This window comes from Mauremys reevesii, linkage group 5 (assembly GCF_016161935.1).
Source record: "Mauremys reevesii isolate NIE-2019 linkage group 5, ASM1616193v1, whole genome shotgun sequence".
Taxonomy (NCBI): Eukaryota; Metazoa; Chordata; order Testudines; family Geoemydidae; genus Mauremys; species Mauremys reevesii.
Window position 1 is genome coordinate 115,351,371 of NC_052627.1, and position 17,073 is coordinate 115,368,443.

Consider the following 17,073-nt stretch of genomic DNA (forward strand, 5'->3'; position numbering starts at 1 on the left):
GCCCTGCCCACACCATTATTTATCAAGCACTTATACTGTATAGGGCTGAGCACAAGTCACACAAGGACAGTTCATGTGACAAAATAATCTACCCTCTAACAAAAGACAGAGGCCGTTCCCTAGACACACGTTGAAGCCCAGAGGATGGAGTAACTCCTGACAGGGTGGAGTGGTTCTGTTCACTTCTGGTGGGCATTCACACACAGAACATTCAAGAACTGCAGGAGTTTAGCTTTTGCAAGGCAGGATGTAACTGCCAGCAGCGCTGCTCCTGTCATCCTGATGTCCATTATTTGCAGCAGGGAGCGGCCCCCACGCCAGAGCCACGAATGATCGCACAGGGAGTCTAGGGGTGGGTGGGACCCAGCCTACCCAGTACATTATGTGCGGCTGTGCTGGGCTCTGAGGTTGCCTGCGCCTTGGGCTTCAGAGAGGAGCCAGCAGATGGCGGCGCCTCTCCTTGGCTGGGAGAGGAGTCCCGAGCACGTTGTTTCCAGTGTAAACCCTCGCTTTGGTTACAAACCCTGCCTTCCTCCCCTCCCTCCCCCCTCCGGAGGCTGTGTATCTGTCTCACATTCACATCCCAGCCTGTCACTAGCACATCCGAAGGCGAGCATGGCGCAAAGGGGGCCACCCGTGTCTCCAACAGGGACCCTCCCCAGGACAGCCCCTAGCCTGGCGCTGCTGCTGCTCCTCCTCGGTGCCTGCTGGGCTGCGCGCCCCTCGGAGCAGTGGGGCGGCCGGAGCCCCAGCTGGGTGACCCGGGCAAGAAGGAACCCGCGGGAGCTGCTGTTCCGCGGCGGAGGCGGCGGCCGGGAGGAGGCTGGGGCGCTGGGGCGCGCTGGCGAAGGCGTGGGGGCTGCTGCGGGGAGCCGCTCCAGGAGAGCATCCTCCACCTCCTCCCGCCCGGCCAGGGAGCAGGTCTCTCTGATCAGCACCTCCTTCGTGCTCAAAGGGGACGCGTCGCACAACCAGGCGATGGTGCACTGGACGGGCGAGAACAGCAGTGTAAGTAGGGGTCCCTCCCCAGCCAAAGCCACCCAGCCCGGGGGGGCGGAAGGCATCGCCCCCCCCCAGCGGAGAGCCCAGCCGCTGCCGCCGCTGCGCTGTAACTAGATGGCCCCAGCCCTCCGCGCTGTATTACGGGAGCTGTTCCCTTCCCCACCCGGCTGCCCGGGGGAGCCTTGCCGGGGGGTCTGGGACTCTGGAGTCGGCGCAGCAACGCAGCCCTTGCGTGCGAGGCTGGAGGCGGCGGGTGACAAGTGCATCCCCGGCTGGGGCTCAGGCAGGTCCCGGGAGGAAACTAGCCGCCTCCTCCTTGGCCACGCCGGTACTCCGGCCGGGGAGGAAAGGGGGTCGCCCCGATGTAGGGGGGCCGGGAGGAAGAGCGACCAGAGCGGGGGCAGCGGCAGCAGCAAGCCCCATCCCGCTTGCGCGACTTCCCTGGGAAGTTTGGAAAGTTTACAGCATGCGTCCCGCACATAGATGGAGAGAGGGGCTGGGGGGTGGGACTGCACCTGGAGCAGGTCTCCCGGGCTCCGCCTGCCTCCTCTGGCCCGCGACGCTGCTCGGGCTGCATTGGCCGCAGGGGCAGGTTGGGGGGTGACTTGTGGGGAGGATCGGGCCCGAGCGATGGAAAGTTGTTTCAGTCTCTTATCCTCGGGCGGCTGTCGGCAGCTCCAGGAGACGCCTGGTGGCCGGTCACACCCACCCAGTGTGGCGGGGGAGGAGAGGCAGAGGGAGAGAGCTGCGGCCAGAGCATTATCCCCCTCTCCCTCCCCCGCCCTTCATAAAAGTGCCGGATTAAATTGTCGAGCCTCAATCGATTCACCTCAACCCAATCGCCTGCTTCTAATCCCTGGCCCGTGGGCGAGGCGTTTGCTAAAAGGCCTGAGAGGGTAAAAACGCTCAGCGGAGGCGCTTGGTTGTAAATTGTTCTCACGCGGCTAAATGGAGTCGGAAGAGGCGCAGTAGCGCCGGGTCATTGGTCTCAGTTTGAGCTTCATTCCTGGGCCTGCTAACGCGCAGGGGAAAGGGCACGAGTGGTGGGGATGCTCCAGTTTGAACACTTCCATCTAGCGCGTACGCACCCACTCAGCTTTCCAGCCTCACTATGACCCTCGCCCCTGTTATTCTGTCTCATTTCAAAGTTACACTTTATTTTTGGTCAGCCCCAAAGCCCCCCTCTCACAGCTGAAAACTGAGCTCCATCGCTCAGTGCAGCAGCTGACCCTGGTCTGGTCTCACCTGTGCAAGTAGCACACAAATGAAGGCTCCGCTGTTTGATTTGGTCAAAATGGGTAGAGTTTATGGAGTCAGGTGTCTTGATCTCTCAGCTCAGAAACCCAGGGGACCCATTCTGTCCTATGGTGTAAACGAATGGTGAAACTTTATTTTAATATCCATTATACTTGCCCCTTTTTTAATCTTTTAACAAGCTGGCTGCTTATCTACTGATTGAAGTTTTATACAAATATCTTGCTGACACTGATGCTTTTTTGTATGTACGCCAAGTTTCAGAACTTTGTCAGAGTTAAAGCAGTGTGTGACTTTGTAATATTTAAATTAACTAATTATATGAGGCCAACTTCTCTGCTGGGGTAATTCCATTGATTTAGCCCATTATCTGTTTTTAACTAATATTCAATCTTGGCTTTATTTCCTTTATATCTACAGATGATGGGTATATATTTGTACAGATGGTTTCTGAGATTTGCTGCTTCTGAATTTATCCTTCAGTAAAACATTATTTCATAACACCGTGTAACATAGGTAAATATTACACAGCACCAGGCATTGTGTAATGTCTATATAACCACATAGGCAGTGAAATCTTGTTATGAAAAATCTAGAATGATTTTCTCCTCAAGATTTTAGTATTTCTGGAAAATCTCTGCTTTATTTTATTGTAGATCAGCTGAGATCATGGCCTTAGTTTGAACTTGAGCTTTGCAAATTATGCATAGTGTTCGTTTAAACTTGACACAGTTCAGAAAGCCTGTGTTGTATTTCCCATAAATGTATGGATTAACATCTTCCCCTTTGGGTTGTCAAATCCACTTTGTGCCAGCTCTGCTAGTGGGTCACACAAGAACAAGAGCTGTCCAGTGAGCAGGCTGGCTTCTTGTGTTAATGCTTATTATATAATCTGGTATTTTCATGGGTCAGAGTTGGAGTCAGCATCACAAAGCTTGACACCCAGTTTCTGATTTACTTAGGAGGGAAATGTGCACTGATAGCCATTTTCCTTTAATAGAAAGTATTGCAAATCATTGGCAGCATCTATTTCTCTAGATTTGTCCTTTCCCTGGTACTGCTTTCAGAATAATGCCATTTCTTTCCATGGGCATTGCTTGCAGGCTGTTAGGGCTATTTTTCTTTCTTGAAGAGATCACTATTAAAAAAGTTGGCTTGAGTTCAGATTTTTAGATACAAAAAATGTAAGAGCTTTCATGCAAAGTACTCTGTGCTCTAAAACAAATACCTTGCTAATCCACACACTATAAGCCGCACTTAAAACTAATGGTCTCTCCCCATCTCTCTGCAAAGATTTAATAGCAGATGCTGCAGTGTTAGCTTGTATTGCTAAGATTTCATTATTTTTTTCACGATCTTCTACAATGTGTGTACGAGTATATGATGAAGTAGTTTCCTCAGTAGCAAAAATACATTACACTGTCAGAATGGAATACAGTTGATGCATTATCTTATTCTTTTCTTGTTTGTGTACTTATTAGTTTACTAAATTCATTAATGTGTGGCAGGACTCCACATCATTAGTGCAAATAGATGTTCTCTACTGTATTTACTAATTCAGTGACAAAAATGTTTAGTTGTGCTGTGCTATTTTAAAATCATGCCGTTCAGCATGCCCGCTATCGGCTGGACTGTCCCGCAGTGGGCTGGACCAATGACCTGGAGGTGAAATGCTCTATATCCCATTACCAGACACCTGAGCACCTAGTTCCTTTGCTTAGCATGCTTTTAAAAAATAGGTAGGTGGCAGGAATTTTCATCTCCCCCCGCCACCCCCAGATTCATTAGACTTGTCTGCTAACATGGTTGGTTGGTTGTGTTGTAGAATGTGAGTTGATAAAATAATGAGGAACCAAAAGCTGCTACAAAGAAGTGATCCGAGGATTGCAAGGAAGGTACAGAACTAGTCTGTCTGAGAAAAGTGGAAGAAGTGTGTCAAGTTCATGCAGTAAGGATGAGATGGAAACGATACAAGCAAATGTCACTGTTCTTCACTCTGTTGTGAGTTTAAATACCTCAGGCAACAAAAAACCCTATTGAATGTAACCAAGGACCTGATTTACAATCCATTGAAGTCTGTGGGAGACTTTACTGGGCTCTGGTTCAGGCTCTATATCCATGTTAGAAAGCAGGAGGAGCTTTTGATTAACTTCTGATAAGTGTTTGGAGCAAGGAATAATCATCTAAGTGAAGAAATTAATAGAAATGGTTACCAATCTTGTGCCTTATCCTTCACCATTGTAATAATGTCATAACTCCCCTCGACCTCAGTAGGGAAGGATGGAGCCAGAAGCTACTGAGGGCCTGATCCAAAGCCCACTGAAATCAATGGAAAGATTCCCATTGGTAACAATGGACTTTAGATGAGGCCTTGAGTGCCTCCTTGGGAGGTGCTGAGCACTTTCAGATGCCACTGAGGGTATGTCTACACTGCAGCTGTGAAGTGTCATTTTTCAGTTCACATAGACTCATGCTAGCTTTACTTGAATTACCACCATAAAAATAGCAGTGTGGAGGTTGCGGCACAGGTGGTGGCTTGGGCTAGCCACCCAAACTCGGATGCAGAGGGTGAGGCAGGCTTGGATTCGGGTGGCTAGCATGAGCTGCCACCCATGCTGCTATTTTTAGCATGCTAGTTCCAGCAGAGCTTGTGTGGGTCTGCCTACCTGCACTGGGAATCACACCTCTGAGCTGCAGTGTGGACGTAACCTGAGGACAATGGTGTCAGAACAATTTTTATACAGGGGGTGCTGAAGGCGGAGACCTTGTTATTAATACTTCAAGCAAGAGGGTGTGGCAGCACTCCCTGCACCCCTTGTTCCTGTACCTATGCCTGAGGATGGTGGGAACTTCTTTGGAGGCACTCAGCGCTTTGTAGGCTCAGGCACTAAACTTGTTCTCTTGCACTTTACAGGAGTGGTGGTTGAAAATTTGACAGCAATGAGCTTTAGACGATCATATCTTGTTAAACACCTTACCTTGTAAAATAAATAAAGGAGAAACACACAGTAGGATTATTCCCTTGAGCTCCCTGATGGAGAGACAAATAATCATAAATGGTGAGTGGGCAGCTGTTTCTCAGAAGGTTGTTCACCTGCATGAGTAGTTCATTGAATGCGCTGCCATGGAACACTCATGTGTGGATCAAGGACAAATAAACAAACTTGGAAAGGGCTTAGATTGCTTGATGTAAATACATTTTAAAAAGCTCTGTGATCATCCTGTAAATCCTACTGTGCTTCAAAGGAAGTGCTTAATTTGTAGTTGCATGAGGAGGCCATAAATTAAATGTATCCTTTGCCCCCTCTTTTCTCTGCTTTAGAACTCTGCTGTGTACTTCTGTTATCCTTTCTTAGTGTAGTTATTTTTCAGAATTAAGGAAATGTTAGGTTTGATAGCAGAGGGGCGTATAGAGTTGCAATGGTTGTAAAGTGAGTTTGAATATCTAGGAAGATCACTGAACACTTCCTCGTTCTGTTAATATAGGGAGCTGTGTAAATTGCTTCCTGTTTTGTGTCCTCATTACTTTGTTTTGTATTCTGAAGAATTAATTATTTATAAATTCCATAAACAGCAAGCTTGTTCCTTACCTTTTCTGACTGTAGTCTGTCTAATCAAAAACATTGTTGGGGATGCAAGCCTTGCAAAGCTGGTACTTTTAATGTCAATAGCTTAGCTGGTTAGTTCATTCCTACAGTCAATGTTTGCACTTCCCCTTCCCCTGTTGCTTTGAAAGTGCAAGATCTGTCTTGCACTTCTACTTCCAAACAAAAGTTCTTGCAAATGGAACTAATTTACTAACCTGTCTTAAAAAATCATAAACTGGAGGCTTGACTGCTGGGTTGCACAATGTGCCATTAACATCCACAAGAGTTATTGATTGGTAGTCACTTATCTGATAAAGTAACAATACTTTTTCTATCAGGGTGTATTTCACAATATTTACAGTTTGCCATTTGTATAAATCATCTTTATGCTGTGCTAAATGTAATATGCAGCTTTTAAAGTTTACTAGGGATACAGTATTCATATCCAACTGAGGGGAATACAACTTATTAGTGAAAAGCTTTAAACAAACAATTATTCTTTAGAAGTAGAGAACTTAAAGCCATTCAGTGTTCTGTGATTACAAAGTAAACAGTTTCTTCACAGTATTGGACTCTTACCGACTCCCATAGAGAATATCTATTTGACCTTAGTGTTCACTTGTGTTTTAAAAAAAATCATAATTAAGAGAAATACTTGAAGAATGAATCTCATATTCAGATTTGATCTTGATTCATTGGATGCTCTGTGGAGACTGCTAAAGTGTTGTGAACACGACTTCAGCCAACTAGTTCTTAAGTCTTCAGTTTCACAGTGTCTGTACTTCCTTTTTTGTTTGCTTGACAATATTAAGTCTGTGCAGTCACTCATTTGCCCAGTAGGTTGGTGTCTTGGTCCTATGTAGCCCTCATAAATGTGTAGCACAGGGATACAGTAAATGCTTTTATATACCTTTAAAAAGATCCAGTATTTAGTAGTTTATCAAAGAAAGAAAGATCTGCTGTGTATATATACAGTAGTTACTATACGTAGGAATTTATCTACTTTAACAGCCCAGTTAATCCAGTTATCATTGTTTGATAAACAAGTATTTTGCTTAATTTAAAAATGTTACTTTTTTGCAATGCAGTTTCACCACATATGATTGATACAATCCAGTGACCACTAAATGTGTTCTTTTGGCAGATATTTTATTTAATTGGTTTTCTGTTTTGTTCCATTTGCAATAAATTGCACTGTTGGAATCCATAAAGAAGATTGACTTCAATATTCCTGTAGCAATATCTGTAACTGTGAATGTAACTATTTATCCAAACTAAACAGCACTCCATCTTGGTGATTTTTGGTTCTCTTCTCTTTATCAAGAGGGCCAGATTACTGCTTATGGGACAAAAAAGAGAACATAGTCAAAAATCCTGACTTCCTGGATTTAATAAATGACAGATGTATTGCAGGCTGTAAGGCAAGTTCCCCACAGATATATGTATATATATATATATATTTAAAAGATTCTTTGAGGTGTTGGTGAAAATAAAAACAAAGTTATTCTGAAGGGACTTGCAGAATCTTACACCAAAAGCACTGAGCTTCTCAGTGATCTCTTAACTGGCTGAATTATATTCCAAGTTTAATATAGTGATAAAACAAAACATAAACTTTGTAGTTTGTATTATTTTTTCCTCCATTTTACCATTTTTTCTTTCTTTTGGAGATTCTCTGTATCTCAACAGTTCTATCAAGTGAAGGTAGGGGGCAGCACCTCTGTAGACACAGACAACCCACCCAGCCCCAGCACCTCTCAAGCAAACTCTTGAAATTGACCCATAAGTTCATCATTAAATGTGTGTTCCAACCTGTGTGTGTGTGTGTGGGGGGGGGGGTGTATTAGATTTCAGAGTAACCTGAAATTCATCAAGGAGAGGAGCAGAATGTAAAGAAGTACCTCCCTACTGCTATGGCCAGAGGCAAGGTGTTTGGAGGAGAGTAGGGGGAAATGAAAATGGAGGTAAAAGAAATGTAGCAACTAATAATAAAGACATAATATACAAAACAGTAATATCTCTGATACTGCAGACACACAGTGTATGCATGGATAAACCAAACTGGGATTTATAATATCTCATTAGAGATGTATCTAGGCTTTTGGCATCAGGAATATATCCTGAAGTGGAAATTTCAGACACTACCCTTCACAGACTTGACAGTATTAGACACCTATAAATAGAGACGTTTGGAGAGAGAAATGAGAAAATTTTTAACACTACTGATATTCAGTGAGTAGGAGAATCTTTTGGAAGGAAGAAGTAGGGAAAATGACGATTATTTTACTGAAGAACAGGGACTGTCCCTTCTGAATAGGCACTTTCAGTGTGTATGTGTTCACTGGACATATTTATATTGGGGAGGCCAGGAGATAGGCAGTGACACTTCTTCAAACTGAGGAAAACTTTGTACCACCAGAGGTCTGAGCCCCTAGTGCAGGGGTCGGCAACCTTTCAGAAGTGGTGTGCCGAGTCTTCATTTATTCACTCTAATTTAAGGTTTTGCGTGCCAGCAATACATTTTAACGTTTTTAGAAGGTCTCTTTCTATAAGTCTATAATATATAACTAAACTATTGTTGTATGTAAAGTAAATAAGGTTTTTAAAATGTTTAAGAAGCGTCATTTAAAATTAAATTAAAATGCAGAGCCCCATGGACTGGTGGCCAGGACCCGGGCAGTGTGAGTGCCACTGAAAATCAGCTTGTGTGCTGCCTTCGGCACTCGTGCCATAGGTTGCCTACCCCTGCCCTAGTGTATTCCCAAATAGTGTTTCTATCACTCTGTCAATTAAGGCCAACTAGATTAGCATTAAGATAAAGAAAGAATGTGTCATATAACGTAAGTAGAGTCCTTGTTGCAACTGCAAATAAAACTTCATTTCTGCAAACAAAAAACAAGTTGGAAGCGTGTTTCAGTGGAGTCTGGTTGACACCATAACATATCAGAACCTTCTTTATAAAAAACTGACATCTTTAAATAACTGAAAGGTCTAGAATGAACTGTTAAGTGATCCAACTGGTTCCTCAGTTCTTATTCTATTATTTGCATTGGGTAGCACCTAAGAACTCCAGTCATGACTCCATTGTGCTAAACACTGTACAAATATAGACAGAAAGATGCTTCCTGCCCCAAAGAGCAATCTTGCAATCTACAATTTAATACTTCATACACCCACTGGGTAGAAGACATGAGACTTTCATGTGCAGTAGGCATTGGTGCATAGAGATTGTGTATGGTACACCTAGCATTTGCACAAACAGATCCCCCTTTTACACATCGATATGGAAACATGTTGACACGTGTTGCAAACTCATTTGAAAAAGTTTTCCTAAATAGATACATTTGTTATTGACGAGTTTATTATTAGAATGATGTTGTATTGTGATAATGTCTATATAAATTTTAATAATAGCCGTAGCTAGAAACAATATTTTATATATATGCTATACTGTTTTTGGCAGTAGTGTGTATCTTTGACTGATTCAGCAGTGCATGGAGGGCAGTGGAAAGACTTTGGCCATGATTGCGCAGACACTTAAGCACACTGTAATGGTACTAACAGCTGTAGCTCCAGTGACTTCAACATAATCACTCACATGAGCGAAGTTCTTCATCTGTTTAACAGTATTAAGGATTGGGGCCACTGACTGCAAGTTCACCTGGTGAAAGTTAATCAGAATTCTGAAGGACATTAAGAAGGAGTAAGAAGGATGGTCCAGTGTTTAGGACAGCCTGAGACTCAGTTCAATTCCCTGCTTCACTACAGACTACCTGTGTGACCTTGGGAGAGCCACTTAGTCTCTTTGTGCCTCAGCTCCCTACCAGTAAAATGGGGATAATGGTACTTTCCTACCTCCCGGGATTCTTGCAAGGATCAATAAATGCATTAAAGATTGTGAGGTGCTCAGATACTATAGTAGTGGGAGCCATATATGTACCTAAAATAGATTAGATTTTCTATAGCCTTGGCGATTTTTAGCTTTCTTGCAACTACTTCATAATGCACTAAAATGGCAGAATCCTAGAAATCAGAGATGGAAAAATTCTATGAGGTTCATTTAGTCTACCCTACTACTAATGCATGCTTGTTCCCATGAGTGGATCTTGTAGTGCTTAGTTCAGTCGATACCTTAAGTTACTGGGCTTCTGTCACATCTATAGGCAGATTTTTCAAAAGTCTGAGTTCTTGCTGTTAGGACAGTGTGTCTCTCTCTCTTTTTTTGGTAATTCAACCTAAATTTTTCTCTTCTTATTTTTGTCTCATTATTCCTAGTTACTCCATTACACCACCTGGAATAATTTTGCTTCCTTCTTTGTCTTCATATCCTTCAGATTCTTCTAAACAGTAATCATGTTTTCCCTTTAGTCATTGTTTCATTAAGTAAAACTCACTTAAATCTTCCTTCTTGAAACAGACTTGCCAGCTCTCTAATCATGGCACTAGGTACCATGGTGACTGATGCATTATTATAAACACAGACAGAGAGAGACTAGATCTTTTCTGAATTTCCTCCAATTTCTCTTTCTTCATTACCCCAGGTCCTCCAAAAATTAAACTGTAGAAAAGTCATTGATGGTAAACTGTGATTCATTTTTTTTCATAATGAGAATTTAAAAGTACTTTGATAAATTTGGCCAGTACTTAAATTCCAAAGGGTTAAAGCTCATTTTTATACATTGTTTAAAATGACATTGTTTGTTAATATTTTGTTCTTTTAGATGGAATCAATAAATGAACAGTTTATACATGTCCCTGTCCATTTCCCTGAGATCTGTCTCTCTGATGTCTTCCTTTTTAAGCATGTGCCAAATGGTTGAGTTACATGGACAATTGGAGCCAGGCAGGAGTTTTTCAATGTACTGTTTGTTTGGGTGTTTTTTGGCTCAAGAATGTCAATTCATCAAACTCACAACAGTTTGCAAAATTTCAACAAAATTCCCAAGTTTCAAAATTGTCAAACCAGGGATGTTTTGACATTTTCAAAACGAAAAGTTCCTTTTTTGAGTCAAAATGACTGCTTCAATATCTACTAAATTTAAACTTCAAAAAGTTGAGTCAAAATTATCAAAATGTTTCAATTGACCTGAATAAAAAACAATGTATTTCCAGCTCCCAAAATTTTTTGAGATTTTTTTTGACTTTTTGTCCTGATTTGGAATGGGAAGGTTTTTTTTTGTTTTTGTTTTTTAAATCTTAAATTTTTGCTGGCTGGGAAAACCATTTTCCTCCCAGCTCTATGGACAATGCTGTAGAAGTCCAGTCCCAGTTGCTGGAAAGCAAACGGGTGTCCCTGTCCCCAGTGGGGGGACAGTGTGCATGTTTTGTATCATCCTTGGGCTAATGTGTGTAGGCTAGGCAGGTGGCAAGCTACATTGTGTGGAGCACTAGTCCATGCAAAAACATGCGGTGGTTGTTGTTGTTATTGTCCTCCCTCCCCAGAATGTAAGAGCTGTGGAGAAGGGATTGTCTTTTTCTGTTAGTACTAGAGCTAGTACAATGGGGCCCTGATCCTCGACTAGGGCTCTAGATGCTACTGTAATACAAATAAATAATGGTGATGATGACTGAGAATTGAGCTGTCCCACCCTTCAGCTCTGGCTATGTGAAACTTCCATCTCCCTAGACTCTCTCATTAAGCTACTGCATAAAGGAGTTGATTTTCTTGGCTACCGGAGAATAGCCTGTTTATGATTAATGCATACCCACACTTGCCTCCAACAACCATCATTCCTGAAAGGCAGATGCTCGAGGGAGTGAAGTTAAGGGGTTAGCAGGAATATATTGAAACTGCACTTTCAGCTTGGGGCGGTGTTTCACCTTGTTCAACGTGACCAGTTTTGAAGAAGTATTTGTTTCTTTATCGCAAACATGATTGCACCAGGGGATTGTCGGCTGTCACTAGATCTTCCAGGTGTCTAGCTTTATAAGATATTCTTCAGTATCTGGCTCCCTGGGAGTGTGCTTATCAGTTGTTCCTTTTGCAGGATCGGAGTTGTTTGTGGGTCTCTCACACAAAACTAATGAGCAGCGTTCATTAAATATTAGCGCTGGCCCTCTGTGGTAAACAAGAAGTGTTCTGAATGTCCATTTTTGTTCCTTTTGTGGATCTACATGGTGCCTTGGATTCACCTATATCCCAGATACTGACTGCTTGCAGCCTGAATTTTCCATCTCTGCAATCTTTCTGACTACTTTAAAAGACACTGTCAAGGGTTGGAAACCTAAAATTAGACCTGGCAGCTGTTCTTTGGTTTGTGGATCTGCATGTGTACATGACTTCTCTCATCCTCTGTCTTCTCAATCTGTGAACAGCGGGAGTATTACTAAATGAGAAACACCTGATCAGGATTCTTGTATATTTCTGTATCCCTTGTGGTTAGAATAAAGCAGGCAGCTGTGTGTGAGTGCTCACATGGAATCCTGTCACCTGGGCTGGACTGCCCAGCAGAGAGGTTGAGAGTTTATCCAAGTTGCAGCTCTTATTTTAGAGAAACTGGTAAACTTTCGTAGGGCTCTGGAAGTCCCTCTAAAACAGTGGTGCCCAACTTTTCCAGCCTGCAGGCCAAATACATGATTTCAACCCAGTCAAGGGGCTACAAGAAACAGGTTGTGGCAGATTCTCTGCCCTGTTCTGCCCCCTCTTTTTGGCTCAGGCAGCATAAAGGGAGCAAAAACCACCCACAAGTTCTAGTTGGGAATCCCTCATCTTCAGGAGGTACAATGGGTTCAAAGAGGGAGCTGCAGTCTAGGGTGACCAGATGTCCCTATTTTATAGGGACAGTCCTGATATTTGGGGCATTTTCTTATGTACTCATAACTGGCTGTTGGTTCTGAGCTTCTCTCTTTCTCCTCCCCTGGGTTGGTCTGAGTGGTTGTGTAGGGGTGGGGAGTCAGCACTGGCAAAGCGACTTGAGATCTGATCCTACTCTCTTTGGAGCTCCCACTGCCTGGCAAGGAAGCAGACAGTGGAGCAACCAGAGCTATGCTCATACCTCTTGGTCCTTGTTTCATGCTGTCTGTAGACTCAGATAGAAGACATCACTGCCTTGGCTCCGGGAGGCTCCCATTTGGAAGATTGCCTCTGAAGCCACAAGGATCTAGAAACGTTTTTTTAAAAATTGAAAGATGGGATTCAGTACAATCTACATAAACATATCCCGTGGTTTGAATCTGGCCTGTGGGTCGGATGTTTGACATCCTTACCATGGACGGTAACAGCTTTCAGTCATCACCTCCCTGAGTGGATTTGATTGATCACTTTTCAAATGAAAAGCTCCATATCCCATTATCAGTCATCCATCTGTGTAATCTATCTCTCTGTCTGTACTACCCTAATCTAAGTATTTATATATCCCCCGCACCCACCCACCCACACTGTGGTATCTGTGCCACGGAGTCATCCAACCTCATTCACCCCAGTTTCATAAAAACTCTTAAATATTATGTTTAATACACAAATGAGGCTCTGTGGGGAACTATGCATTTTGCTATAATCCCAGATATCACTATGGATTTTGTTACCTGAATTTAGTTCAGATACTAGTGGATATTCATATGACTCAATCATAGAAATGTAGGCCTGGAATGGACCTCCCAGAAGTCATCAAGTTCAGCCCCCTGTGTGGAGGCAGGATCAAATAACCTAGACCATCCCTGACAGGTATTTATCCAACGTGTTCTTAAAAACCTCCAAGGATTGGGATTCCATCACCTCTCTTAGAAGCGTATTCCAGAGCTTAACTACCCTTATAAGTCAGGTTTTCCAAATATCTAACCTAAATCTTCCTTGCTGCAGATTAAGGCCATTACTTTGTGTCCTACCTTCAGTGGACATAGAGAACAGCTGATCACAGTCCTCTTTATAACAGCCCTTAACATATTTGAAGACTGTTCTCAGGTCCCCCCCCCCCCTCAGTCTTCTTTTCTCAAGATTCAATAGTTTCTTAATCATTCCTCATAGGTCAGGTTTTCTAAACCTTTTTTTCATTTTTGTTGCTCTTTTCTGCACTCTCTCCAATTCATCCACCTTTTTGCTGAAGTGTGATGCCCAGAATTGGACACTGTACTCCAGCTGAGGCCTCATACTGATATGACTTTTTGCAAAGCATTCCTCATTATTTTTTTTTGCAATGTATTGATAACAAATCTGTTTTCCCAGGCAATTAAATATTTACAGGCTGTGACACAGTGCAGCTATTGAATAAGAATACATCTGCAATAATTAAAATGAGTGACACTTTGAAAAACAAACATGAGCTGCAGAGAGAACAGACAGCAAATGTATGTGAAACTGTCATGATTGGAGACTTTGCAGCTCAACAGTCAGGCTAAATTGCTCACACGGCTATAACTGAGCCTTGCAAAGGTGAAGTTAAAAGCAACAAACACAGCTGATGCCACTAACTGAAAACAAAATACTAAGGCTATATAGTATGTCTGGAGTAAGTTGTTTCACTGATAGCAGCAGCAGTTGTGCAGTCCCTGCAGTTTATGCACTGAAGGAGATTGGTAGAATTAGAATGCTTTGATCTAATACGAAAGTGACACTGTCTTAAGGAGCTGAAAGCTTTTCGGGTGCATAAATCATACATCTTATTTTAGGGACATGAGCATCAGAGATGTGCATGTGTATTGAAGAGTGTGTGTTCTGACACAGCAGGTCTCAAATTAAGGTCTCTGTTAGCTTTTCATTGTTGATACGTTTGCCTATTACTGATCTTTTAGAGCTCAATCTTATCTTTGCCACCAGCTCTGAGCAAGGGGCAGTATGCTGTTACACTGCCCCTGGAACAGACAAAAAGGCACCGTGTGACTCAGAGTCACAGAGCCATTCTGAGAAGGAAGTACCCTGTACCAGGTGCAGCATACATGTAGCTACACTCCTCACCAAGCCCGGCCCTCTTGCACAGGGAGGAGGGTAATGTGGCAGCTCTAAAGAGGCTGATCTTTTCTTGCCTCCGTCAAGCTTTGACTTCTAACTTTTGCAACTTTTCTTTGTTTTATTATTTTAATCAAAGCCAGTAGATTGATTAAATATTTGGGTTTTTTAAAATGCTTGATAAGAATAGTGTATTTGCTTATTACTGGGGCAGTGCAGGATTTATGACACCCTTAACTATTCAGTGCTTGATCTTTAAAAGCAGCAGAGAGTCCTGTGGCACCTTATAGACTAACAGACGTTTTGGAGCATGAGCTTTCGTGGGTGAATACCCACTTCGTCGGATGCAAAGCTCATGCTCTAAAATGTCTGTTAGTCTATAAGGTGCCACAGGACTCTTTGCTGCTTTTACAGATCCAGACTAACATGGCTACCCTCTGATGCTTGATCTTTGTAAATAATGTGATTTATTTAGCAGCCTTTATTTCAGTATTTAGCAGCCTTTATTTCAAAACTGGTTAAAGCTTTTTGGTTTTGGACTAGCAATCTTAGGCCCTGTTCCTGCAATGATTTTCACATGCTTAAATTTAGGCATTCAAGTCAGTGAGACTACTTATGTGCTCATAGCTAAGTAAGTCTTGGCTGGATTGGAGTCCTATGTGTGACTTGTAACAATAGTAGGCAGAAAACATAGACACAAGGTTGATTTTAAGTTGACTGTGTCCTTTTTTTACAAGCTATATTTATATTAATGCAGGAGTGAAGGAATAGATATTAATGGGAGCCTTTGGTGAGTATCCAGGGAAAGAATTTGATCTTGCTATGGAAAACAACACAACTACTCATGCAATTAAGCAGAAATGCTGTATTTTCATTATGGATAATTTAAGTGAGGACTGCAGTAGGAAATAGGTTGACGCAGGGAGGCGTATTAAGATCAAACTGGGGGAGGGGCGGCGCTGGATCTGTGCTTGTGTAGCAAGATCAGGTTCCATGTGAAGGTATTGTGAAGTTTCTATCACCTTGGACCAAAGTCTTTTGATTCTGGCAAGACCAGAAAATGGACCCCTACTGGTTCTGAAATTGTAGGTGTGAATTTAGACACAGGGTTTTGAATTCTATTCCCTTTGTGATACTGGGAGATCAGTGCCAGCTCTTGACAAGCTAGTAGGTGTCAGCTGAGCACTGACAAATTCATAGCTGGAAACTAGACCAGATCTCCTGTATGTTAATATTGTTCAAGATAGGTATTAGACTTGTAAAGATGTGTTTAGACTCTATAAAATGCTTGTAAGTTGCAGGATGCATTAACCTTTACTTCTAATATCCGTATCCTATGCTATAAGGTATTATGTAAGTTTTGCTTTGTCATACCTGTCTGAACTTGTGAACCCAGGCAGGAGGAGGGTTCCCCCACCCATCATGAAGGACTATCAAAACTAAGTGGGCCACTGTGAAGCGTCATGATACAAAGACTGGGCGAATGGTCCTGTCACACCTGTGAAGATACTGTGTGCAAGGAAGCACGTCCCATCAGCCTTAATGCTGGGAGAGGGAAATAAATATAGCTGACTTGAAAAGTCTTCATCTTTTTGCTGTTTGGACTCTCACAGGGCTAGAGCTAAGAAACAAAAGCAGAGGACTCCAAGGTCAACCTGGGTTAGCCCTAAAATAGGGGTTCTCAACCTTTTTCTTTTCGAGGCCACTACAACATGCTATAAAATCTCCACGGCCCACCTGTGCCACAACAACGGTTTTTCTGCATATAAAAGCCAGGGCCAGCGTTGGAGGGTAGCAAGCAGGGCAATTTCCCAGGGTCCCATGCCACAGGGGGCCCTGCAAAGCTAAGTTGCTCAGGCTTCGGCTTCAGCTTCGGGTGGCGGGGCTTCTAGCCCCGGGCTTCAGCCCCAGGTGGTGGGGTTTTGGCTTTCTGTCCTGGGCCCCAGCAAGTCTAATTTTGGCCCTGCTTGGCAGACCCTCCTGAAACTTGCTCGCCCCCCCCCCCGGAGGGTGCCCGGACCGCTGGTTGAGAACCACTGCCCTAACTTTCGGAACCGTAGACTGTAACTTATGTGTATATGTTGCCTGCTTTAACCTGCTAATACACCTTCAGTTAGTTAGTACAGGATTGTCTTTGGTGTGAGATCTAAGGTACAAATTGACCCGGGGTAAGTGACTGGTTTCTTGGGATTGGGAGCAACCTGAATATTTTGTGATCTTTGGTATAAGTGGTCATTTATCACTAAGTCCAGCTTGCCTGAGTAGCAAGATAGACTGGAATGCCCAAGGGGACCGTCTGACTCCGTGGTAAGACTGTTATGTTATATCAGGAGTTCACATTTGTTACTG

The 17,073-nt window shown here is 43.2% G+C and overlaps 1 protein-coding gene across 6 annotated transcripts in view; it reads left to right on the plus strand.

Annotated features, from left to right (window-relative positions):
* The first annotated feature begins 920 nt into the window (after positions 1-920).
* Positions 921-17,073, plus strand: part of SORCS2 (sortilin related VPS10 domain containing receptor 2) — a 767,814-nt gene continuing 751,661 nt past the window's right edge. For 5 of the 6 annotated variants that reach the window (XM_039541213.1, XM_039541219.1, XM_039541216.1 and 2 more), the window contains exon 1: positions 921-1,008. In XM_039541213.1, the coding sequence (XP_039397147.1) occupies positions 979-1,008 (30 nt within the window). In that variant the 5' untranslated portion in view covers positions 921-978. Of the gene's footprint in view, positions 1,009-1,870; positions 2,383-17,073 lie in introns of those variants that run through there. The other variant, XM_039541214.1, reaches the window with a different exon arrangement.